This window comes from Ostrea edulis, chromosome 10 (assembly GCF_947568905.1).
Source record: "Ostrea edulis chromosome 10, xbOstEdul1.1, whole genome shotgun sequence".
In the NCBI taxonomy this organism is placed as follows: domain Eukaryota; kingdom Metazoa; phylum Mollusca; class Bivalvia; order Ostreida; family Ostreidae; genus Ostrea; species Ostrea edulis.
This window is the reverse complement of record NC_079173.1, coordinates 19769192-19794612: the sequence shown is the minus strand read 5'-3', so window position 1 is coordinate 19794612 and position 25421 is coordinate 19769192. Positions and strand designations below refer to the sequence as shown.

Below are 25421 nucleotides of genomic sequence, written 5' to 3'. Positions count from 1 at the left end.
ATAAAATATTATTTTTGTCAACACAGTGTGTGCTAGTTTGGTGGGTCTGAATGACAAAATCTTGTTGATGTGAAAAATGTCATTTATTAATGTAAATGACAGATAATATGCAATGGTAAATACAACCAATAATAAACAAGATATACATGATGAAACATCACAATCAACATACATTTAATACCCACAATTATATGGCCCACCAAAGATGGGGAACTTAACACCCCCTTTATCAAAAATTAACTAGCTTCAACATCATCTCAAGTTTCATCGATCAACTGCCAACTAGACTATTAGCATATCTCCCCCCCCTCAATTAACAAATTATGCATCAGGGTGGGAGGTGGGGAAATTTTGTTTACTTTGGACTTGTCCAGCCATTAATTTAGAAATTTCTAGAATGCGCCAATATGCGCCCTCTATATGCAAAGTTGATTAACCCAACAATCAAAATTACCTCCCCTTGCGCTAAACATGAACAGTACAAGAGAGATAACTCTAATAAGATATACAAGCCTACAGTTTGCCAAAAATTAGTTTATTTCATAAACTCTATTATATTTCTAAATAGGCTTGAGCATCACTGAAGAGACATTATTTGTCGCATCTGGTGCATCAAAATTGGTACCGTATAACTTTTACATTATGACCCCTGGATCGAGGCCTCTGCTGGTGGACTGTTAGTCCCCGAGGGTCTCTACAGTCCAGTAGCTAAGTACTTCGTTACTTGAAAATACGGATGTATATTTAATTACAGCGTTAAAATTTAGAAATTCATTTCAAAATTAAGGATGATATCTCCCTCACGCATAGCCCTGATCCTTGAACGAATTTGGCTCCAGTTTTTTTTGACACTCTAGTTATCCTTTTAGCTCTCACAAGTTTTTTGTCATTTCGAATTTCGAAAATTTCGGCTTGAGCATCACTGAAGAGACATTATTTGTCGAAATGCGCACCTGGTGCATCAAAATTGGTACCGTATAACTTTTACATAGAACAACACAAAAATTTACCTGTGTGTGCCCTTGCAATATCAAAATTTATTGATGACCTCAATGTTGCAGGTATATTTGATAAAACTACTTGATACCGAACCACGTGATCAGTCTAAATAAAAAATATATGTATTTTGTGGATATTTACATGACACAGTTAACAAAGTCTTTGTCGTTATGACCTCATCGGTGTACTTTGATATTGTTGAGACACACATTAGAGTACAGTAGTATGACAGTTTATATTTCTTTCTATATTAGTATGTGCATGGTTTATTTTATGTCTACTAGCGGAATAAAGAAACTGTGCACTAGAAAATTTAGTATAATTTTTCAATATTTATTGTTTATATAATTTATAAAATCTAAACAATCGATAAAGGTGATGTTTTTTTAACAATATCGGATAGTACCCGACTCAGATGGTGCGACTCTTTCATGGTTAGTGAACACATGTTGTTTATTAAAATGTTCATACTAACGAGTTTTACTAGCCAATACTGTTTGGAGTAAGAGGTGTAAAAGGTTTGTTTGGACACTATCCGTTAAGGAAAGCACTTTGGTTTTGACAAAATTTACCCTTCTGTCATGCCACGACTTAGCGAAAACCAACGTAATCGTGCTGTTGGGATGCTTCAAGCTGGAATGGCACAAAATATTGTAGCAACACACTTTGGTGTTCATCGGAACACCATCCAGTCATTATGGAGACGTTTCCAACAATCTGGTAGCACTCGGGATCGACCACGTTCTGGGCGTCCTCATGTGACGTCGTGTCGACAGAACAACCACATTAGACTTGTGCACCTGAAAAATCGTTTCCAGACAGCAAGTTTGACTGCTCGTAGCATTCCTGGACTTCGATCAATCAGTCCAAGAACTGTGTGTAATCGTTTGCGTGAGCACAACATCAGACCAAGACGTCCAGCGGTGCGCCCAATACTGCTTCAACGTCACCGTATCGCTAGACTAGCGTTGTGCAGACGACATCTGCAATTCTGAATACAGGAATGGACCAATATTCTGTTCACTGATGAATCCAGATTTCATTTGAATAGCAGTGACGGCCGTTGTAGAGTGTATCGTCGCGTTGAGGAGCGGTACCAGGACGTTTGTGTTGTGCAACGTCGACAATTTGGTGGAGGTAGCGTTATTGTGTGGGGTGGAATAACAGCACGTGGAATGACCCCTCTACAAATTGTCAATGGAAATCTCACCGGCGTACGCTATCGAGACGAAATTATTCAGCGTCATATGATACCCTTCATACAGAGAAAGCAAAATCACATCACTCTGCAGCAAGACAACACAAGGCCACCTGTTGCACATGTAGTCAGGGACTTTTTGTTCAACAGAATGTTGATGTCTTGCCTTGACCAGCTGTTTTCCCCGATTTATCGCCGATCGAGCACATCTGGGATGAAATGGAACGGCGTCTACGCCGTTTACCAAATCAACCAGTGACATTGGCTGATTTAGGCCAGGCTTTAACCAACATATGTAAAAACATTCCTCAATCATTTCTGAACACTTTAGTGGCATCAATGAGGCGCCGTTGTCAGGCATGCGTGAATGCAAATGGTGGTCACATGCGTTATTAACGTTGTTAATTCAAGTTCGAATACCAGTGTCTTTCGAGTGTGCTGAAATTGACGTTATTCCACGTTAACATTAATGAATTATGAAATGTTGTAACGAATACATTTGCTAACAGTATTACAAAAAATAAAATTTGTTCATTGTTATTTTTTATTATTATTTCATATATTAAATAATGCACAATTTCTTTTTTTCCCGCTAGTATATGAATAAAATTTGTATAAAAATAGAATCGGAATTGAATTTATAAATTTAGTCATATACTTATTTCAATAGTGACGTCAAATTGTATTGCGGGTTGTATCCCGGTAAAGATTTCCATTACCTGCCTTAACTTACCCGCGTTGTATACACACTACTTGGTCAGGGAACAATTTTGTGTTGTCCGTTAAGCTCACAAAAAGTGAAGGTAACGAACAGTGATCAATCTCATAAATCCCAAAAGCAATACAAAATAGAGAGCTGGGACACACCAGAGGTAGTATCAGGTGCCAAGGAGGAGTAAGCTTACCCTGTTGAACGTACACTCATGTACAGTCTCGTTTGAAGTCAGTATTTCACAAATTCTATAGTCGTTATAATGATCTAGTTTGCAAATACAACCTACAATGTATCATTAGGTAAGATATAACGCATATATAGTGCAAATTATCAAATGTTTTAGAAATATATAACCTGTATGGCATTATGGAAAAGTGTCAACTTTAAATTCAAATGTTGTCTGATGTGCTTCGTACCGATTGTTAGACCGTTCGTGGTACACTGATTTTGACTTCGGATAACTCCGTTTACCTGATCAAGATATATGTCTCACGGTGGGTGTGACCGGCTGACAGGGAATGCTTACTCCTCCTAGGTACCTGATCCCACCTCTGGTATGTTTGAGGGTCCGTGTTGGCCCAACTATCTATTTGATATTGCTTATGGGAGTTATGAGATTGATCACTTTTCGTCATCTTCACCTTTCATTCGTCTAACAGTCTTCGATCTAACTGAGAGCTTTGATTAAAACTGAAGTGTTCATTTTATCATTTGTATTTAGCATATCAGTCACCAATATTTAGAGATGAAGAAGCGGAAATAAGAAACAGTGATCAGTATCATAAATCCCATCAAAGAAATAAAAGTAAAAGAAGGGCAAACACGGACCCCTATACACGACAGTGGTAAGATCAGGTATCTAGGACGACTAAGCATATCTCTTGACCAGTCACACACGAATGTCAAATTTCTACATGTAACCATAATGGCTATTGAGATTGCTGACATTTCTGTTAGAGAACAACTCGTTATTTGCCCCCGATACACCGATGTCCAGTTTGTGACAATTTTTTGTTGGCTTTTATGAAGTCCATGACATTAAAACCGATCAAATCGTTTCTGCAATCACCGATACCTTGACCAAGTTCAATATTTCTTTTAATATATTACGGGGTCAGTGTTATGATATTGTTCCATCAATGCCAGGGTCAAAAAGTGCAGTTGCAAAGCAAATTTTAGAGAAAGAGAGCAAAGCTCTTTATTCGCACTGTTATGTTCATGCTCTAAACTTGGCATGCTCTGACGCTATTAAATCATCTACAATAGGCCAATCCAAAAACATGAGTTATCTTTCCTTGATCCGGGACGTAGTGCGCTTGCGTAACAGTAGTTTAAGACTTCCGGGTAGTATATTCGAGAAGCGTCATTATCAACAGTGCAGAAGGCTGCAAAGATATTGCTGTATAATTTTACAGTAATCACACCAACTAATATTTTAACATTAATAAAAAAAAATCCCAATGCATAGGTTTACTTCATACACGTGAAAATAATCAACTTTGCATGTGAAAATAATAGAAAAATTAATGTTGTAAGTAGATGAGGACCCCCCCCCACCCCCCCCGATAGAATGTTTTATCGTTAAAGTGAAGGGCCTGTCCCGAGACCCAGTTAGATTATTCTAACTACCCCCCTCCCCGCATTTTCCAGGATTGTACGTGTTTGATGACTGAAATTATCATACATGTATATCATACATTGCATACATTTCCTCAGAATCTTTAGCCCGTGTTTTAATACAGTCAGATTTATAATAAAATATCAGAAGCTACTTGTTCAATATCAATGCAGTACATTCAGCGATAAAAGTTCTGCCACGATGTACGTCTAGGTATGTCGGACTGACACCTCTGGATTCTGAAAATGTCCATCTCCTCTACTGGCGAGTAAAATTTATCCCAGCCTGTACTTGTAAGTGAGAGGCCACTGACAGATATGTAGCTGTCTGCCCACAAACTTTATACAGTTTCAAATACAAGTATAACCATAAAGAAATTCGTAGTCACAAACCATCTTTAAACTGACATTTACACATGCAATGTTTTGAAAATAAAATAACTTATAATTGAACGCCCCGAATTTATAGTCGACAAGAGTGTGTACCTGTAAAGACATCCATTTTGGGTAAAATATTTGGAGTTTTACTCAAATTATTTTGTAAATTTGTGGCGAAAAGGGGGTCTAAATCTGTCATTGCAATTTATGTTATGACATGATATCGATATGTGCCTATACATGATTAAGTACATTTCAAGGGGGCTAAAACGAATAAAAGAGGGAAGATACAGAGACGTCAAAAGCATTCTATTGGGGGTTAAACTTACTTTTCCCCAGAGAGTACAATTGAGAATATGGCAGTCCCCTCCCCCCGATCACACAGATCTATGAAAAATAATTCATATCAATCGAGCAATATTGAACAAAATTAATTTTAAAAAAAGAATTTAATTACTTATTTTTCTGCATTTAAAACATATCAGTTGATAATAACGATTCCAGCTTCTGTTGCAGTGTACAGATGATTTGCATACAGAATGAACACGTCCAGGTACTTTGGAGAAAGGTACCCAAACATTGCAGTCTGGTTTATTTTTGAAAGAGTCGATTGGTAGTGGTGGAATAATTTTAGCCCTGATAAAACAATGAGAGCGTTGATTTCCTAATTTAATTGATTTTTTTTAACTATTTTGGAAGGGGGGGGGGTGTTATGCAAGATCTTTGCACGTGTCGATCCTTGTAAAAACCCGAGCTTTGAGTTGATGATATGCCATCATCTCTTGAGAATCAGAAGTTCTGTTCTGATTTCATACAAAATAATTATACCAGTCGTATGTAATCAAATGAATGTCTGCGTGATTTCCAATTTAATTTTTAACCACCACCCCCCCACCCTCCACCCCCACCCCCCAAAATCACCCGACTCTATCAAGAAATTCGTTTTTGTTTCCATTAACATTTTCTTACTCTCTCGTACAAATGATTTCAACTGTTTACGATTTTGAACAACACCCATACTAATATAACTCTTATAATATATGCGCAGCTTGAGTGTGTTACTACCCGGAAGTTGTCATATCCACACTAAATGTAAGAATACAAAGAGAGATAACTCACGTTTTCGGAAAGGCCTATTATGAGATATGTTCCTGAAGTAACGCGTGAAATAACAAAATTGATCAAAGAGTCGCCTAGAAGAGAGACAATTTTTAGAAATTTGAAAGAATCTGAGAATTTAGAGACTTCATCAACTGGAATAAGAGTTTTGTGTCCAACAAGGTGGACAGTTCGAGCAGATGCTTTTCAGAGCGTAATACTTAACTACAAAGTATTATTGGGATATGGAAGGAATCGATGGAGTAGGTAAAAGTTTCAGACATGAGATGCAGAATAAGAGGGGTTATGACCTACATGAACAAATTTGACTTCCTCTTTGGTTGTCTGTTGGGTGAACAGTTGCTCAGTCATATCGATATTCTTAGCACAGCCCTTCAGACAAAAACTTTATCTGCTGCAGAAGGTCAGAAAATGGCTGTCAGCACGGTGAAATCTGTGGAGCCTCTTAGAACATACGAAGTTTCCTGTGATTCTATGAGGATGCCAAAATATATTTTGATATTGATGGTCCTGTAGTGACTCGTCGAAGACATCCTGCGAAAAATTTTAACGAAGGATTTCTGTATCACCACGATACTTGCGAAGATTTGTACGGAGTTAAATATTTTGAGGCAATGTATTTACTTGTGAATGACATTAGAAATAGTTTTGATCAGCCAGTATATGCCAAATATATGCAGCTGGATTTGTTATTGTTAAAGTGGGCTAGAGGAGAAAATTTTGATCAGGAATTTTACTTGGTCATAAAGTTTTACCGTAGAAATATCAATGCCAAAAATTTGAGAATTCAATTTCAAACACTCAGGTGCAATCTCCCCAAAGACATCACTCCTTCCATTCAGACAATAACTGAATTCATCAAAACAGAAGGCATATTACTATATAGAGAAATTGCAGTTTTGATTGAACTTTTCCGTTTAAGGCCAGCAACAAATGCTACCAGCGAAAGAATGTTCAACACACTGCGCCGCATCAAATCGTATCTGCTATTAACTAAGACCCAAGTTAGACTAAATAACCTGATGATCCTTCACGTATATCAAGAAGAGACGGAGAATCTGGATCTACGGGGCGTCGCAAATGAATTTGTTAGCGAGAATGAACCCAGACTATCCAGCTTTGGAAAATTCTAATGAAAGAACTGAAAAGTTGTGACATTTTGATGAGTCAATAGCCAATTCCTGCAATTCACTCAAGTACTGTGGTTTCAGTTTCAATTTGTATATGAATTCAATTGTCAATAGGAAGTAGCTTGTGTGTGTATACTCGACTTAGAAACTTTTTTGTTGGTTTATCCCTACCCACCCCCTTTCAATTTGCTTTCGACGTCTATGTAATATATACCCATTTTATAGATGTCAATTTTTATTGCAAAACCAATTTTCAGCACACAATAATTGTAGATGATAAGAATATTCATCATCTTAAGGAAGTTCCTACCTACATAGATAACGCATATATAGTGGAAATTATCGAATATTTTAGAAAGATATTACCCGTATGCATGATTGAAGTGTCAACTGTGAATTTAGATTATCTCTAACGACAAATTGGAGATACCAGTTTACCTAGCTAGACGTATATATATATAATATTTGGAGTAGTTTGACCCATGTCCTTTGACATGTAAACCTAAAATCAATATGAACCATCTACTCCTAAGGGGTAACAGTGTACCAAACTTAAAATCTATCCAACAGAGTGTTTTCAAAATATTGAGTTGACATTTTTTTGTTCTCTGTAGAACAGTTTGACATCAGATATTCGACCTTACGATGAAAGGCGAAGACAACGAACAGCGACCATTATCATTATCACTATAAGCAATACAAATTAGAGAGATCTTGGCGATTAGCTATATGGTAGGGTTTACATGCATGCCATGTTTAAAGTCTGTCAAGCAAAGGGTTCTCAAAATATTGAGTAGAGGAAATTTGTTTTATGCCCGGAGTCGTTTGACCCTGACCTTTGACATTGAGATCTCAAAATCAATAGGACTCATCAACTCCTCAGTGAGTACCAGTATGCAAAGTTGAATGAATGGGTTCCCAAGATACTGAGCGGATCGGGCAACATTTCGACTGATAGGTGGTAAACAATATGTCCCCTCTATTCTATATGATGATATGCAATTAAGAGCAAAAAAGTGTCATATTTCGATTTTCAAATGTAACTTCTTTTAAGGGTATGATGAAGAAAGCATTTAAGATATTTTGGGACTGCTTGCGGGTTTGAAATCAAGAAATGGTGATATCGATGAATCTTGCACAACCAAATTTGCCTATGTTGATCCATAGTCTTTATACAGAAGTCCTGAAATGAAAGCAGAATATATACTAAAGAAGACAATTATTGCATATATAAATTGTGACTTTTAACTTCACAAAATAAGATCAGATACATATGTAATGGTTACCTGCTATGCATCCTGTTAAGAAACAGGCCACATTGCCAGCTATCATGGCCCTCAGGACCAGTTTTGATAGATCCCCCCGACGGGAGGGAACCAACGCTGACATTCCACCAAGGAATATCCCCATGGAGCCAAAGTTAGAGAAACCACACAACGCATACGTCGCTATCACTTCGGATTTGGCCTGTATTAAATGTAAAAAAAAAAGATACTGAGATTTCCCCCCACAATTTTTCTTCTTTTACGAAGCAGCAACGTCATTTCGTACCCGGGTTTAAACTCGGTATACACGAGTTACAATCAAACAAAGAGATTTTCAACTATTATGACGTATTGTGACATTTGAACTCTCCCCGTCACCAAGCCTATCTTCTACAAGGGTTAGTGTGGTAGCCAATAAGGCGGTCTTGTAACGATAATGCGTATATGTCAGTTTTCAATTGATGATCATACATAAACCCTACTAACGAGAAAGGTACTCCGGTACGAACCAAAGTCGCCCTAGGTAACATTTAGGATATTTATATTAGATAAAATATGCATAATTGATATTTGTGCAAAATAACACAGCATTCATAGATACTCTCAGAGGCTTAATGAAATATGCAAAACGTCTAGCACGTGCATAAGTACCGAGATTATTCCATTCTTAAGTGTCTGGTTGACGTATGGTAGAATGATGTCCTCTCCTTGATAATACCAGTCGGAAGACGAATTCCAATGAGCCGTGTAGTCCGTAAAGTTCTTCTTGTTTTCAATGAGATGAGACAGTTCTGTGTAGGCCACAAACTCATTTGTAAAGGTTTTGATTCCAATAAGTTCCGCCACTCTACGACAGTCCGGCACTTCCGTCCCCATGAAGAAGGCGATCGGGTAGAACACGTAGGAACATATTAACTGTGTATAAAGAAAGAAGTTTCAAGGTACAGATAATACTACTATTTCCCTTTAGTGGAGTCAGTCGTAGTTTTTCTTTGATGAAAGATGTTACGGATACGTGTTCAGATATGTACATGTATTTACATTGGTAAATTTATGTAAACGATGAACATGCATATTGTTTTATATGATCACATAACCTAATGCGCATACAAATTTGGACTCCAGTTTGTTGGGATTCTGTTTTCCCCTAAAATAGCTCTTACAAGTTTATTGTTATTTCGGATTTCAAACATTTCGGTTGAGCATCACTGAAGATACATTTTCTGTCGAAATGCGCATCTGTTGCATCAAAATTGGTACCGTATAAGTTTTACATTATGACCCCTGTGTTGAGGCCTCTGCTGGTGGACTGTTAGTCCCCGAGGGTCTCTACAGCCCAGTGGCTAAGTACTTCATTACTAGCTTGAAAATACGGATGTATATTTATTTGCTGTGATAAAATTCAGAAATTAATTTAAAAATTAAGGATTATCACCCTGATGCATATCTCATATCCATAGACGAATTTGACTCTAGTTTTATGGCACTCGGTTTTCCCCTAAAATGGCTCTTACAAGTTTATTGTTATTTCGAATTTCAAACATTTCGGTTGAGCGTCACCGAAGAGATATTATTTGTCGAAATGTGCATCTGGTACATCAAAATTGGTACCGTATAAGTTTTACATATTTCATAAATGTTGGTCAACATGATAATTTAAGGAAATGCCGTCTAGGTAGTTTTGAGTGATGAATCGTGACCTCAATGTAGTATGTGCACAAAATTAACAACATACATGTAAACTAGGAAATATGTACATACAGGATTTGAGTTTCATTTTTCAACCACACCTGCTTTCTGATAACACTCGTGACATAATGAGAAAGAGGACACCGATTCCAGGTTTCGAGTTTGAAATTTGTGAGACAGTAAACATTAAAGAATTCAAAATTCAAAAACTCACTAGGAAAGGTGAAAATAACGAACAGTGATCAATCTCATAACTCCTACAAGCAATACAAAATAGAGAATTGGGGAAACACGGTGTCCTGGATATACCTGAGATAGCATCCCCTGTCGACCGGTCCCACCCGCTGTGAGCCTTATATCATGATCAGGTAAACGGAGTTATGGTTTATATTGGTTTCTGTAAATGGTACATAACTTTTTTTTTTTTAAATTTCTTTTTGACCATATTTGATAATTTCCGATATTTTGCTTGAGGGCAAGCCTTGTTTACTGAGCTCGACAGAGTGTGTCTTATTTTCAAAGTAAATGAGACTGTATGTCTTCACTTCATCTTGTCTGTCAAAGGTGTACAGTACGTTTAACGCTGTATGCAAGGTTAGAAGAAATATCACACCTGAAAAGACAGGTGTTCTACACCAACACGGTCTCCAAACCACGTCAGAGTCATGTTGACAAACTCTAGGACACATAGGAAGGCCATGACATTTACTGCAATGGCGGCCACAACCTTGACCGAGTTGCCTGCCCCTGAAGATATGGCTTCTATCACGTTTCTATCCGTTCTGAAAGAAAAGAAATATTTACTGTGTTACATTTGTATGAAGAAAGATCTGCTTTTGTACAACATTCTTAGTGGATTTAAAACCCCAATTTTTAAATTTCCATATTTTTGCCTTTGATATCTTTACTAAAGATTGTAAGTATAACCATTTCCTCATGAATGCAATGCAGTTATGAACAATAAACGTACGAATCTTGCTAAATTTAGCATGTCTATTTTGACGACTGGGAATTCCGACAGAAATGAAAGTAGCATGTATCTATACGAAATGAATTTCATTTTTGAGAAAAAAACAACAGGATTATATAAACTAGCACGCTTCATGCCGGAATACATTTCATAAATCTCTGACGTGCATCTTTAATGTTGTCAGTATGAAACGTTGCAGTTCATACCCTCACGTGTTTTCAGAAATGAAATTTATTTCATAATTAAAAGGAACAAAAGTAAATATATTTAGAAGGCAATTTCATTTTGAAAAGAAAAGTGATTTGAATGAAGAGAAAAGTGATTTGAATGAAGAGAAATGTAAAAAACGTACGATTTTCCCATCTTATCGTAGTCGTTTGATTTGGTCTTTGACCGCTCTGTCTCCGGGTAAGCTAGTTTGGAAATGGCTAAAGCGGCTGGAGCAGACATCACGGAGGCGGAGATCAGGTGGTTAGCGGGAACCTGGATAGAAAGGGTGAATTAGAAATGTGACTGGCACAATGTACACCACATCTCTCAGATGTATCATCATAAACATGCCTGATTGATTTATCTTATATTGTTTAATGTCCCTCTTGAGAATTTTCACCCATATAGAGACGTCACCATTGTCGGTGAAGGACTACCAAGTTTAGGCCTATGCTCGGCGCTTACGGCCTTTGAACAGTCAGGGTTCTTTATCGTGTCACACCTGCTGTGACACGGGTCCTTGATTTTTACGGTCTCATCCGAAGGACCGCTCCATTTAGTCGCCTTTTACGACAAGCAAGGGGTACAGAGGACCAATTCTAACCCGGATTCTCACGGGATTAAACGTGCCTGAATACACAAAAATATTACTAACGGTGACTTTGTGGTAAAACAGAGATCAATTCCTAAAACAAACAAAACTAACGAGGAAGTACCAGCATGCTAGGAAATAATACCTACACCAAAGTTTATATATGCCCCGAGAACAGATCCAGCAATGGTGGCAAATCCTCCTGTCAGCACGGCGTGAAGTTCTGATTTTGTCATGTCTTCTAAGAACGGCTGAATCATCAATGGAGCCTCAGTCTAGAAATAATTACGAAATATTTGTTCCCATCAAACCGTACGAGAGTAAAATTGGTAGTATAAAAATGCAAAATTTTAAGGCTAAAAAAATGTATCTGTGACGTCACTTTAACATACCATGCCAACAAAGATGTTTCCTGCGGCGTTGAGGGACTCAGCTGGTGTGGTCCCCAGACAGAATGACAGAAACATTCCCATTCTCTTAACAACGACCTGCATGACCCCAAGGTAATAGAGGACAGATGTCACTGTATAGAAGAAGACCACCACCGGAAGCACCTGGAATAAAACGAAGCAAACTTACCATTGTTACAAAAACAAAACAGAACAACCTTAAGTTACCTTTGTTACAAAAACAAAACAGAAAAACCTTAAGTTACCTTTGTGACAGAAACAAAACAAAACGACCTTAAGTTACCTGTGTTAAAGAAACAAAACAAAACGACCTTAAGTTACCTTTGCTACAGAAACAAAAAAGAACAACCTTTAGTAATCATTGTTACAGTAGGAAAACGGAAGTATTCAGATAAATCATTAAAGCATATGATCAGATAACAAGGTAAAATTAACGAGCATTGAACATTCTCATAACTTCCACAAAGAATACAAAATTAAGAGTTGGATAAACAAGGACCCCTAGACACACCAGCGGTGGGATCAGGTGACTATGAGGAGTAAGCATCTCATATCTATATAATGTATTGTTATGAGTCTTGAATAAACTAATGAAATATTTCATAGTAGTCAATATGCCAGTTTCGAGATACGTCCAAGTTATTCTCCTTTGGAGAACTCTCGTACACAATAAGGGGCGAAACAATTCGTTTACATGTTGGCGTGGGACCAATATTCATCACGGCATAAGTAAATGTGCTCAGTAAGTTTCTCATACGCTGTTTGATCAATCCGAATTCGACTGCTACATAAACTAAGTAAGTGACAAGTATTTGGGGAGTGATTAAATACACGGTATTCTTATCATATCACGTTATTTCGTTTGTCAATATTACTTGCAAATATGGTATTGTTTTTGTTTCCATTTTAGTAAAATATTTCTTTCGATAGTATTTTGTATTTCCCAGATTTACATATTTGAAGAGACGCAACTTTTGATATATTTCATCGTCTTCCTCGCTGACTGTAGGTCCACTCTGTCCCAGTTAGGCATTTAAAGTTCCACAAAATGCACCTCCTACACAGAAGAGTTCGTATCTTGAACCTGACGTATCAATTGTAATGAATGATACCAGAATGCAAATGAGGTACACGTTTACCTTAAATGCAAAGAAGTGATTGGTGTACAGTTCACCAAACACAAATATGGCTCCAGCGTTTGAATAATTGAGAAATTCTGTGATTCTGTCTCCTAGCCATTGAAACGCCCCGTATCCCCATTGTGTTCTCAAAATGATGAGGGCAAAAATGTATTGTATGGCAAATCCCCAGAACACAGGTCTCCAGTTTATCTAAAATTAAGACAAAACAATAAATAGAGGAAAAATAAGATAATAAATTTAGCGATGAACATGTGTTATAAACATTCTACCTTTGCGGGATTTTTAGAAAACACATAGAACAGAATGATGTAGATTGCAAGACCGGCAATGGATACAGCGTTTTCTGGATAATCCAAAAGAACATCAACAATGATGTAGGCTGTCAGGAAAACAAACACGGCAAACATTAAGAACCTGTAAATGAAGAGGAAAGGGAATAATTTCATTATTTATATCTAAGTTAACTTCCTTTTTGATCATCAAATAAATCATTGTTCGTTTCATCTAATGTTATTTCATGTATTGCTCGTATTGTACAGATCACTTAATCATGAGTCCCTTACCGGTGTACATATCGCCTTGTCTTCTTGAGCCCTTTACAGGTTGACCCAATTCTCTGACAGAATGTACCGATGCTAGATTCACACAGACGTTGGAAAATATGAATCAAGAGGAATATCACTCCTATTATCGAGCAAACCAGAAGTCGGATCGAACCCTCGTCCCCAAACCTGTAGTACATGGCGTAACCGAGGTAAGCGAAATACAACAGCAGGAGAACTAGTTTAATAACCAGTTTAATTTTGCTGCCATATTTGCTGAAAATAACACCGACTGCTGTTTGGATTTTATTTGCCACCTTAGCACATCCGGTAAGGTGTTCTTCGTCTTCTTTGTCTTGGGTGACTGATATTTCAATCTGAGATACTTTAGTTGGTTCTGTATGTTTCCGGTCATCGTTCTACAGAAGACACATAAATGTTTTACTGGAAGAACTGATATGTTTTTCGCAATTGGATTTATCCATTGATTTTTTTTCTTTTTGTATGAGAAGGTATCAAATGAATAATAATTCACTCTTGAACGCAATTGGTAGACGGTATTTCCATATTATGATGTTATTCTAACGAACAGGGAACAATCTCGTAACTCCTATGGTAGCTCCGCTTCGAACCGAAAGGTCGCGAGTTCGAGCCCCGCTCATGGCATGCCCATGTCAAACCTAAAACGTTAAAATAAGTAGTGATTGATCCTTCTCCGAACGTTCAGCATTTAGAATTGAGAATCACGGATCTTTTGAACATGATCTTAAAAACGGTTCCGTGTCGCGGCAGGCGTTGACAAGTTAAATGACAAACACTGTTACAGCCATGAGCGTTAAGCATCGGTCTAAATTTGAAGTACTCCACCTACAATTGATGACGTCTGAATATCAGTGAAAATTTATCGACGGGTTGTAAAAATGCAATCAATCATTCATAAAGGAGTAGGGAAAACACAGATCCCCAGACATACCAGAGGTGGGATCAGGTGTCTAGGAGGAGTAAGCATCCCCTGTTGATATGAAACATATCGGACAACTTCTTACCCAATGTCATGTTGTACTGGTAAATTAGATCGGTATTACGAACATAACATTTTCAAATGCTGACTTCATTCGAAACTGTTGAAGTCCCTCTAACATCAACCTATCTGCCAGTAGCTTGTCTCGATTTAAAAACTGACGACACAGAGAACAGACCCTTGCGTATCGAATCGGTTTATAGGTATAAACACCATATGCAGGTGATAATGGAATATTGCTACATAATGAGAAACTGGTCATCTCATTTATCATAAAGTGGAGTTGTTAGTTTGCCGTTAACATCTATGTTCAATAAAATATCTAAGTATGAAGCAGATGTAGAAGACTGTGTTGTGTCTTTTATTTCGATTTCACTTGGATGTATATCGAACCGACATAAGAATGAAAAATGGTTATTGTTAATAGATAAAAGGTCGTAGATATATTTTTATACAGAAATTGCGCCGATATTTGATTGTATACTGACTTCCGTGTGAGTATATCCATGATTGATTTCACCTCCGTTAGAAGATTTCATCTCGAGTGACTTCAACTCAACATTCATCGTGATGACGCCTTCCAAATCACACTAATCTAGAAAACATAAAAACATTACAAGTATGTTTGGGTATGAGGTATACACATGTCACAGTAGAGAAACAGCAAAAGAAGTACACACAATGCATAGAACGTAATACGTATCATTCTCAATTTTGACTTACAAACTCGAATGATACATAATCCATTAACAATTTCACTCGAGGTCACAAATAAAACATTAATGTTGAACGTGAAAAGGTGAAGATAACGAACATTTATCAATCTCATAACTTATATAAGCAATACAAAATAGAGAGTTTGGCAAACATGGACCCCTGGATATACTGGAGGTGGGATCAGGTGCTTAGGAGGAGTAAGCATCCCCTGTCGACCGATCACCCTATATCTTAATCAGGTAAATGGGGTTATCCGTAGTCAAAATCAGTGTGCGTACCCCTGATCCCACCTCTGGTATATCCAGGGGCCCGTATGTGCCCAACTCATCATTTTGTATTGCTTATAGGAGTTACGAGATTGATCACTCTTCGTTATCTTCGCCTTTTATTTGACAAAACTGCAGCTTGACTGTTAACTCTATAACATGATTTTGGAGACATTCACATATCATTGAAAGCAATTGAATCTAGCTTCGGTACCCGGATACCTGGGTTCGCTACCTGAAGGCCTGGGTTCGATTTTCAATAAACTAAGATGTCTTACATAGATAGTGCCAGTTCTAATGTAACACAAATGTCTTCGGGAAATGACCTTGAAAATGGAGAACTTATGTTATATAATAAGCGTTGGCATCCTATAGAACCTTCAATGCATAGGTCAAAATTTGTTGCACTTCGAACTAATGGTATTTTTACATGAACGTGAATTATATTTCAACCAAATAAAACAAATAAATTTTTTAAAAAATCAATAAAAAACAAAACAAAACAAACAGAAAACACACAAATGAAACATGCATATGGAAATCTACTTTCAATTCCAAAATGTACGGTAGAAAGAATGTTTTATCATAGCGGAGTGGAATACGTTGCATAACATAGGAAAGTCAGTATGAATGTTTTCCATATAGTCCAGTCATTCTACTGTTTTACCTCAAACTAATTGCAACAGAAATGGTTTTTGAGAAACTTGTAGTAGAATATGCTTATAATGATCATATGAAAAATCGAGAAAAATCGAGAGAGAGGAAAGTCTTCGATTTGCCAATTTAAATTAGTACATTTTCATAGCATAAACTTTGTAACGGCATGGCTTCCATAGACGTAGAAGACTTTACAAGGGAGATAATTGAAGTTATGTAGACGCTCTTTGTAGTACTGCGTATATACTGCTAAGTCAATTGTATCCTTTAAAATGCTAGTTTGTTTCAGGCATGTGCTAATTTTTGACCACTAATTACATTTTCATACGAAAAGAAATTGACTTTGTAATGAAGTTCAACGTTATACGATATTCTATGTATACTATCCAAATTATGTCTGATTCTTACAGACATCGGTTCCAAAACATCTAAAACCAAGTGATCATATAATCAAAGAACTACAATTTGAGAAAATATAAAATATTGGAGTCTAACTTCTCTCGAAAACAAAAATATCATATCAATATGTAAGCCCTCGCTAACAACAAACAAAAAAGTATGGAAAGCAGTTTTTGCCATTAGTTGATAATGTTTAGCGTTGAATGTCGCAAAAACATAAGAACAACAAAAACGTATCTCTTATCAATTAATATTCCTTCAAACGTTTATATAATGTTTGTTTGTTTGTAGTTGTAGGTGAAATACCACTTGTAATGATTCCTTAACGTGCCAACGTCTGTCGCGACACGGGATCTCCGTTTTTAAGGTCATATTCGAAAGACCCGTGATTTTCACTTCGAAATGTCGAGCGTTTGGTGAAAGAGAAATCGCATCTTAGGTTTGATGCGGCCATGACACGAGCGGCCTTGAACTTAGCTTCTAATTGTACATACATGAGAATAATTTTCCAGATGATTTAGTAAAATCAAATGTTTTTCAAGCATTGGACATTTGTCCCTCACAAGTGAATTGCATCGACTTTTTGATTTTCAGGTAGTGATAGAACTCTTGAATTTGCAATACACCTCTTGGTGATAGTCAATATATTGTGCAACTAAGAGAAAAAGGGAGCATAAGTGTTAACAGGACGAGTGCCGTCAGAAATGACTCCATTGTCTCGAAAATTCCTTTTTACAAAGACCTAGGAATTTCAACTTTCGAAAAACTTTTCTGAATTTGTGTAGCTCGTTTTGAACTATTGTAGTGTAGTATGGAGTCTCCGAAACTACCACAACATTGAGATGGTTCAGAATCGCGAACTTCGTCATTATCACAGATTCATTCCTTTACCTGCACTACATGTTTGGCGAATTCGGATGGAAGATTCCTTACCACTGACAATGTATAAACTATACGATACTGGAATCGTCTACTATCAATGGACAACATTACTAAACATGTGTGAATCAATATAATAAGTCTAACTGGACATCACAAATGAAGTCATTATCTGAATCTTTAAATTCTAAAGAAAATATATGATAGGTTACTATTAATTGTGTGACACTGGTGATTTCAGAACAAGTTGCTTCATAACTATAAGAAGTAGTGGCTAGTACATGTAAAAGTAAATCAACTATTAAGTTATGTTTATATAAAGATATTAAAACAAATTTTAGAACCGAGAATTAATTTTCCACGAGCATTCCAAAATATTTAAGATCTTCACTTGCACTATGAAGATGTGGTATACTTCCAATTAGAAACGGGGCGATACAAAGGAGAAGAATTAGAAGACAGAATATGTACACTGTGTTCTTTAGATTGTGTTTCCGTGGGGGAATAAATGGGGCGGCCCTTCAGATGAGACCGAAAAAATTGAGGCACCGTGTTACAGCAGGTGTGGCATGATAAAGATCCCTCCATGCTCAAAGGTCATAAGCGTCGAGTATGTAGGCCTAAATTTTGCAGCTCTTCACCGGCAATGGTGAATATGAATGAAATATTCTCGAGAGGGACGTTAAACAATATACAATCAATCACTTTTAATAGATTGTGTAGAAGATGAGTCACGTTTTACTACTTTGTACTGCATACTAATACATAAATCTCAGAACAGATTTATTACTACTTGTACCCCACACTGTGTATGTCAAGTTAGATTGTATTATTTTTTATCAACAAATTTCCCTCGGCAAACCACCCAGTTTATACATTCCGCTTATATTTACAAACATTCTTTGATTTACAGAAAACACTATGCGTAATTATTGTCTTTGTATTGCTATTATTTCTTTATCACAGTGACATATAGATCTGATGGATCGGGTGTTTTTGAATTCGCATTTATACGATATGATGTATGTCATTATAATTACTGATTCGCTGTTACAATGCTTGGCAAACGAGTGCATCAAAAATGTCTCTGTGACTACACTAATCCCAACACAATAATATTTTTTTAAAGGAAAATTTGGTGTCTAAATCTACAAGTCTTAATCATGAATGATCAAGTCGCGGTCTTCGCTCAACAACACCTACTTTTTACTTCGACAAGAACTGTATATTTTGTGCAAATTTTCTGATAGGAAACGTGGCGTTAATGGCTTTTCTATATCCAAACTGTAGATTTCTCAAAGAAACTTATAGATATTTGTAGAGAAAGAAATGAAGAATGGTAAAAAACAATACCATCGTCCCTGCTAATTTGTATGCACCCGATTCAATTTATCACTAAACAGGTAGCGTGAATTTTCTAACTCGTAAGCAAATCCCAACACCCTAAGCAAGTTTATTTTCCAAGGTCACGAAAAGTAGGTCAATCATCAGGGTCACAATGTCAAAATGTTTGGTACCATCTAAAGGTATTGTCACTAAAGAATACACATATTAAATATGAAAATACTGTCATTTACCATTCAAATGTTATGGCCAAAGTTAAACATTTTGCGGACTGACAAACAAACGAACAGAGCAAACACGATTACGGAATCGTACACAGGGGCGGATCCAGTAATTGCTACTAGGCGGGGAGGGGGGCGCAAGTTTATGAGGCAGGAGGTCTGGGGGCCACCTTGAACTCCTGCATGGATTTTACAGATTTTATAGGGCTTGAAATATGTCTCCTAAGTAGTTAATTTTACTATTTTCTGTCATTTTGGATAAAAGTGAAATTAATAAAATGACGCAAATTTTAAGGGGTTTTTTTTTTGGGGGGGGGATGCAAGTTCTCCCAATAGAAGTAATTAAATAAATCAAAACATTTTGTCATTTATTTCTCCGAGAGTGGAAGAAATTATTACTTCTTTTATCGTCTACAATTTTTAAAACAAAAGAACATGATTTACCTTAATTTTGAAAATTTTAGAGGGGGGGGGGGTGGCGGCTGCGCCCCCTTAAATCCGCCACTGATACACTCATGATTTTAAAATATCAAACTGTTGAATAATTTTTATGAATTAATTATCACTTCTTTAACTGTCTCATATAAAAAGTATCTCATTTTGTGTCAGAATCAATTTTTACGAGTTTCATGTTAACTCTTCTCATTTTCATCGATTTTTCTTCCAAAATAAGGCTTTACACCTCATAAAAAATCATTCATTTGAAATTTTGGTATGAATAAAGTAGTTTGTGAATGTTAACACCGTTCCCGATGATTATAGTAATTATGTTTCTTTTATTTCTTTCATGTGTGAAGATAAATGATAAATCCCGGTTTTCAGTGATTTTTTATCAAAATGTACGATTTTGCCCTCAAAATACACGTTTCCCCTTTGTTTTGTGCTCTCGATTTTTTATATACGCTAGAGCATCCCTTGACTCACCGTTTGAAAACAAAAATATTTCTGTTGCAATTAGTTTGAGGTTACGCTATATTTTTGGCTAGAATGACTGGACTAATAATTATAACCGTAGATTTAGATATCAAACAAGAGGCCCATGACCCACAACGCTCACCTGAGTTACCTTGACCCTCCTGCTCCTCAACGGAAGATTTTAAAAAAAAAAGGTTTTTCCCTCTATAATCACATGAAAAATGTTGACCTCCACCCAAACTACTTAGCTGAACTTTAATCCAAACAACATGGAAATACTTCTTATAACAAACATGGCCTCGCTGTTGTGGAGATATATACTATAAAATCCTATCCCTGATTTTAGCCCCATTCTAACCACAGGGTCCATGAAAAACCCTGAATTCAGAACATTTACACATTGGTATGAATTAGTGAGGCCCCGTTACACTTGAGAATATTTTTCTTAAATTCCCCACATACCTGTATCTTCATCCAAATATTTGAAACATTATTTAAGTCAATCCTTGTCAAATAGGAATCCGCACTACTGGAATGTTGTATTAATATATTCAATCTGTGGTCCTTGATAAGAAAATTTTCAAAGATTACATGTAAGCCTATTCCAATGTAAAACTATGATCCACTATTGAGACCCCACCCTACCGCCTAGTCATGATTTGAAAGATTGAATCTGCAATACTCGAGGGTTCCTGCATAATGATAATGACAAATCATGGTCTTGTAAGTGTTGAGAAGATTGTTATACAAAGTTCCCTAATATACTGTAAATTCCTTATTTTACGCGAGTACTTATTCTCGCGAAATGACTCATGGACGTCAAATCGTGAGAACATGAATTCGCTAGTGCTCTTTTGATCAAGAGTTTTTTTGTTTTTTTTTGCATGTAAAACTTATACGGTACCAATTTTGATGCACCAAATGCGCATTTCGACAAATAATGTCTCTACAGTGATGCTCAACCGAAATGTTTGAAATCCGAAATAACTATGAAGTTTTAGAGCTAAATATAGCCAAAAAACAACGTGCCAAAAACGTGGAGCCAAATTCGTCTAAGGATAAGAGCTATGCATGAGGGAGATAATCCTTAATTTTGAAATGAATTTCTAAATTTTATAACAGCAATTAAATATACATCCGTATTTTCAAGAGACCCTCGGAGACTAACAGTCCACCAGCAGAGGTCTCGACCCAGGGGTCATAATGTAAAACTTAATTTGGCAATATAAAATTAAAAGCAAGTAATTTTATTTTGCGAGTGATGTTTCTCGCGAATTTACGCGATAATAAATTCCTCGAATATATTCAGGAATTTACAGTATTGCCATGTATAAATTCGATCCCCTATTATGACTTCATCCTGCACTCCGGGTTATGGCATGATTTGAACAAACCTGAATCTGCACTACCTGTTAATGCTTGTATATTATGACTAATTTTCACTATATTTCAAGTTTAGTTGACATTGCCTCTGTTGTTCTGGATTGATTGATTTTTAAATTTTATTTAACGTCCCTCTCGAGAATTTTTCAATCATATGGAGATATTACCATTACCGTTTAAGGGGTACACAATTTAGGCGTATAATCTTCTAGCAGGAAGGGATCTTTACCGTGCCATACTTGCTGTGATAGGGGGCCTCGGTTTTTGCGGTATCATCCGGTCCGCCCCATCTTATCGCCTCTTAAGATAAACAAGGGGTACTGGACACTTACTCTAACCCGGATTCCCAAAGTATTTGTGGTTCTGGAGAAGTCAAAGATGCGTAAATTTTACTGATAGAGGACACCGCACAACGAATGATCAGAGAGGCTCACTTAAGCTTATAGCTTAGGTGGGCTAAATATTGATACTTTTATTTTAATCTCACAGAGTCGGCAACTTACAAGATTTTTAAATGCTGCAACAGTTTACTCAGTAAACCTAGTTCTTATCTAAACCTTCCAAATACCTGACAGATCTTAAACAAATTCCCTTGTTGTTAAACCTCAAACGTCTTTTAAAGGCTGAGATCTAGAAATCTAAAGTGTGTGTTACTTTGTCAAGCATTTCACTCCCAAATTGTGTATTTACTTCGATAAAGATCAGATGTACTGTATATCAATACCAGTATCAAGGTTTATATATACATGCATTACATGTTTTAACTATAAAAGTTAGAAGTAGTTGACTTCCGATACTTACTACTCAAATGATAAAACAGATGTCCAGTTTTTATTGTAGTTCTGACCGTCGAGGAAATTCAATGTTTGACTGACATATTTTCTGAAATGATTGCAAATCAAGTTAAAATGTAGATCAAGCAAGAAGCTGGTTATGAAGCAAGGACACATTTTTCACGTTGACTTAGTTTCCATGGATTATGTGGTTAATCTGCATATAGGAATTAATTACCACCATGATGTGTTTTGTAGCACTTCCCCAATTAATTTTATTTTTTAATTATAATTTTAGCAATTGTCATTCAACTTTGTTATGTCCTCGACAAATACTGAAATGAATTTTTTGAAGATCAACGTATATATATCTGAATTCTAACTGCAACTCTATATTGTTACGTAACAAAGTAAATACGCATGCAAGTTCCTAGATACGAGTAAATATTGAATTAACTATGAGCAATTTATAAAAACAGTGAATTAGTGAATGTAAGTCTATAAAAGTCGTAATGGTTATATCTGTTGAATTTAAAGAAAATTAATCAATAAACCTATTTTACAGTACCTTGCACAGCCAGGAAAATTTCCAATGAATACAATATTTTCCAAACTAAGAAGACGAATGGATCAACATATTACAAAATGCTTTATCTTAAGTATTAACTGATAACGGAATTTCTACTGCCTAATGAGAGAATCAATGTTGTCATCAGCTCAGGTACACACCTGGACCTGGAAAGACGAATCTTCACTTAACCTGACGATTTCCATGATTTACAAGGTAACCCTAAATATCAGCCCTTGTCGTGGTATGATTACCCGGATGTCGAGTGTATACCCTAAATCTCTCTATCTCCTATTACGTTCTGATAGGAAAAACTCATTTCTATAGGGTATATCGTACGGTGTGTATATGTGTGATAAACCTATCCCAAAAGAGATGTTAGACTGATAATATATCTACGATGTAGATATGATATAGGAGCATTGTGTTTATATGACACATGCTTCAAGAAATGGTGATGATTTTAAATGAAAACGTTTTCTTTCCCTCCAATTGTGCGGGGAATGTGGGCATTTTCCTCATTTTTTCAACACATGCAATCATTGTTTCATTGTCCATATAACAAAAAAATAATAATAATCTAGTTTCACTAGTTTTATTCTCTTTTGAAGTCAAGTGTTCCTCTTCAAATTGTTGTCAAATATTTGTACTGTGGAGATCAGCGATCTTATTCTATAATAGATTCTTTGCGTTAGCTTGATATACAGGTACAGAATTAATCAGAAACAATTACTACAATACATGAATCCAAACTGAATCTAATGCTTGAAATATTTCCAAAGTGTTACACACAGTCGCACACACGCACGCACGCACACATTTATATTGGGAGCAATAAAAAAAGACGTGTTCTGAACAAGCGTCAGTCAAGAGTAATGAACAAAGAACAGGTTAAGTAATCAGTATAAGCGATTTGTTAACTCGATATAATGACTGGTATGAAATACTTATAATGACCCGCCATTAGAGCATGAATTACAACCTCTTCTTCACACAGTGGAACCCTAACTCTGTCTGATGATAAGGGCTATAAGGCATCATCCTCTAGGTCTTAGGACAAGCACTCTTATCTACCCGCAATGTTTGTTTTGACACCAGATGTAATTCCATTCTGATACCGCATACTTAAGCCCGTTAAGGGACAGATTCTTCGTGAGTACTCCGTGGCCTCTATCTATAAACCTCCATAAACACCTGAAAGGGGAAGCCATGCAGTGAGAAGTCATAACATCTCATATTACTAATAAAAAACGTAAATTTAAAAAGAAGAAAGAAAGAAAAACAAAAACAAAAACACCTTTACAACCGTAAGCAAGTGCTTTTATATCGTTTGTCCAAACAAAGTAAATAAGAATCTATATTCATGGATGGATATCTATAGTTAAAAATGAAAAGAATGAAATGGCGAAGATAACGAACAGTGATCAATCTCATATTTCCTATAAATTACATGTACAACAAAGATTTTTAACCATTGATTAAGAGTAGGCAAACACATACCTCTCGACACACGGGAGGTGGGATCAGGCAGCTAGGAAGAGGAAGCATCCACTGTTGACCGGTCACACCCGCGGAGATCCCTATATTTTGATCAGGTAAACGGAGTAATCCGCAGTCAAAGAACATCCTAACCTAACGGTATGAAACATGTCAAACAGCATTCGACTCAATGACAAGTTGTAGTTGTAAATTAGATCGTTATCACAACCTTAGAATTTGCAAAATGCCAACTTTAAACGAGACTGTTGAAACCCCTGTAATATCCACACTTTATGATTACAAAAAAAGACCCTGTACCGTGTCTAAATATAGACTAACTTATTCATAATCCACTTATAGGTCCTAAACTCAAGAGAACTCCGCTCTTTCAATCGGCGACATAACTTCATCTCTAATATAAATTATGTCGAAGATTTTGCAAGACGAAAAAAACAACCAAAAACCAAAAAGACCCAAGAAGATGATATCTTGTCAGAATGGATAAAAAGCATCAGAGGAATATTAAAATCAAGTATTAGACACAGTAAAACAAAACTGAACACGAATTATCCTTCTGTGTTCAGCAAACCAAAAGTGATAAAAGAATTAGATAGGTTAGAAGAGAAATATATTTTGGTTCCGGCTGACAAAGCTTGTAACAACATGGTCTTTGCTTGTAAGGCTAATTGGAAACGAACCTCACATTAATTCCACATTTGGTAATCGTACTTATACTCCAACTGCCCTTTAAAAAGATGAAATGATTCAAAATCATGCTTCAATTTTAGACACATTTAATATCTCAGTCAATGGAATGGATGGA

The 25421-nt window shown here is 36.4% G+C and overlaps 1 protein-coding gene and 1 long non-coding RNA gene across 5 annotated transcripts in view; one reads left to right on the top strand and one right to left on the bottom strand.

Annotated features, from left to right (window-relative positions):
* Positions 1–7069, top strand: part of LOC125665263 (uncharacterized) — a 30222-nt gene extending 23153 nt beyond the window's left edge. For both annotated transcript variants that reach the window (XR_008799429.1, XR_008799428.1), the window contains exon 3: positions 6949–7069. This is a non-coding gene — a long non-coding RNA (uncharacterized LOC125665263). The remainder of the gene's footprint in view (positions 1–6948) is intronic.
* On the bottom strand, positions 68–23440 carry LOC125665255 (solute carrier family 28 member 3-like). 3 transcript variants are annotated; one of them, XM_056152174.1, is made up of 15 exons: positions 23120–23399; positions 22580–22660; positions 15486–15592; positions 13998–14395; positions 13704–13848; positions 13432–13623; positions 12275–12436; positions 12032–12157; positions 11433–11563; positions 10724–10892; positions 9073–9336; positions 8443–8623; positions 6321–8339; positions 3103–3194; positions 68–2635 (listed from the first exon to the last, which is right to left on the bottom strand). In XM_056152174.1, the coding sequence occupies exons 3-13, from the start codon at positions 15561–15563 to the stop codon at positions 8308–8310; spliced, it is 1878 nt and encodes a 625-aa protein (XP_056008149.1). In that variant the 5' UTR covers positions 15564–15592; positions 22580–22660; positions 23120–23399; the 3' UTR covers positions 68–2635; positions 3103–3194; positions 6321–8307. The 3 variants fall into 3 exon arrangements, with proteins under 3 accessions (XP_056008149.1, XP_056008148.1, XP_048753861.2); XM_056152173.1 differs by having other exon boundaries at positions 68–3194; positions 23120–23440; XM_048897904.2 differs by lacking the exon at positions 3103–3194.
* Between the last annotated feature and the right edge of the window lie 1981 nt (positions 23441–25421).

Excerpts from the sequence above, each read along its gene's own strand:
- LOC125665255 (XM_056152173.1), bottom strand. The coding sequence starts at position 15,563 with ATGAATGTTGAGTTGAAGTCACTCGAGATGAAATCTTCTAACGGAGGT. Across the intron at positions 13,624-13,703 it reads TTTCTAAAAATCCCGCAAAG|ATAAACTGGAGACCTGTGTT; the intron begins GTAGAATGTTTA and ends TCTTAATTTTAG. Across the intron at positions 9,337-10,723 it reads TAGAACACCTGTCTTTTCAG|TTAATATGTTCCTACGTGTT; the intron begins GTGTGATATTTC and ends CTTTATACACAG.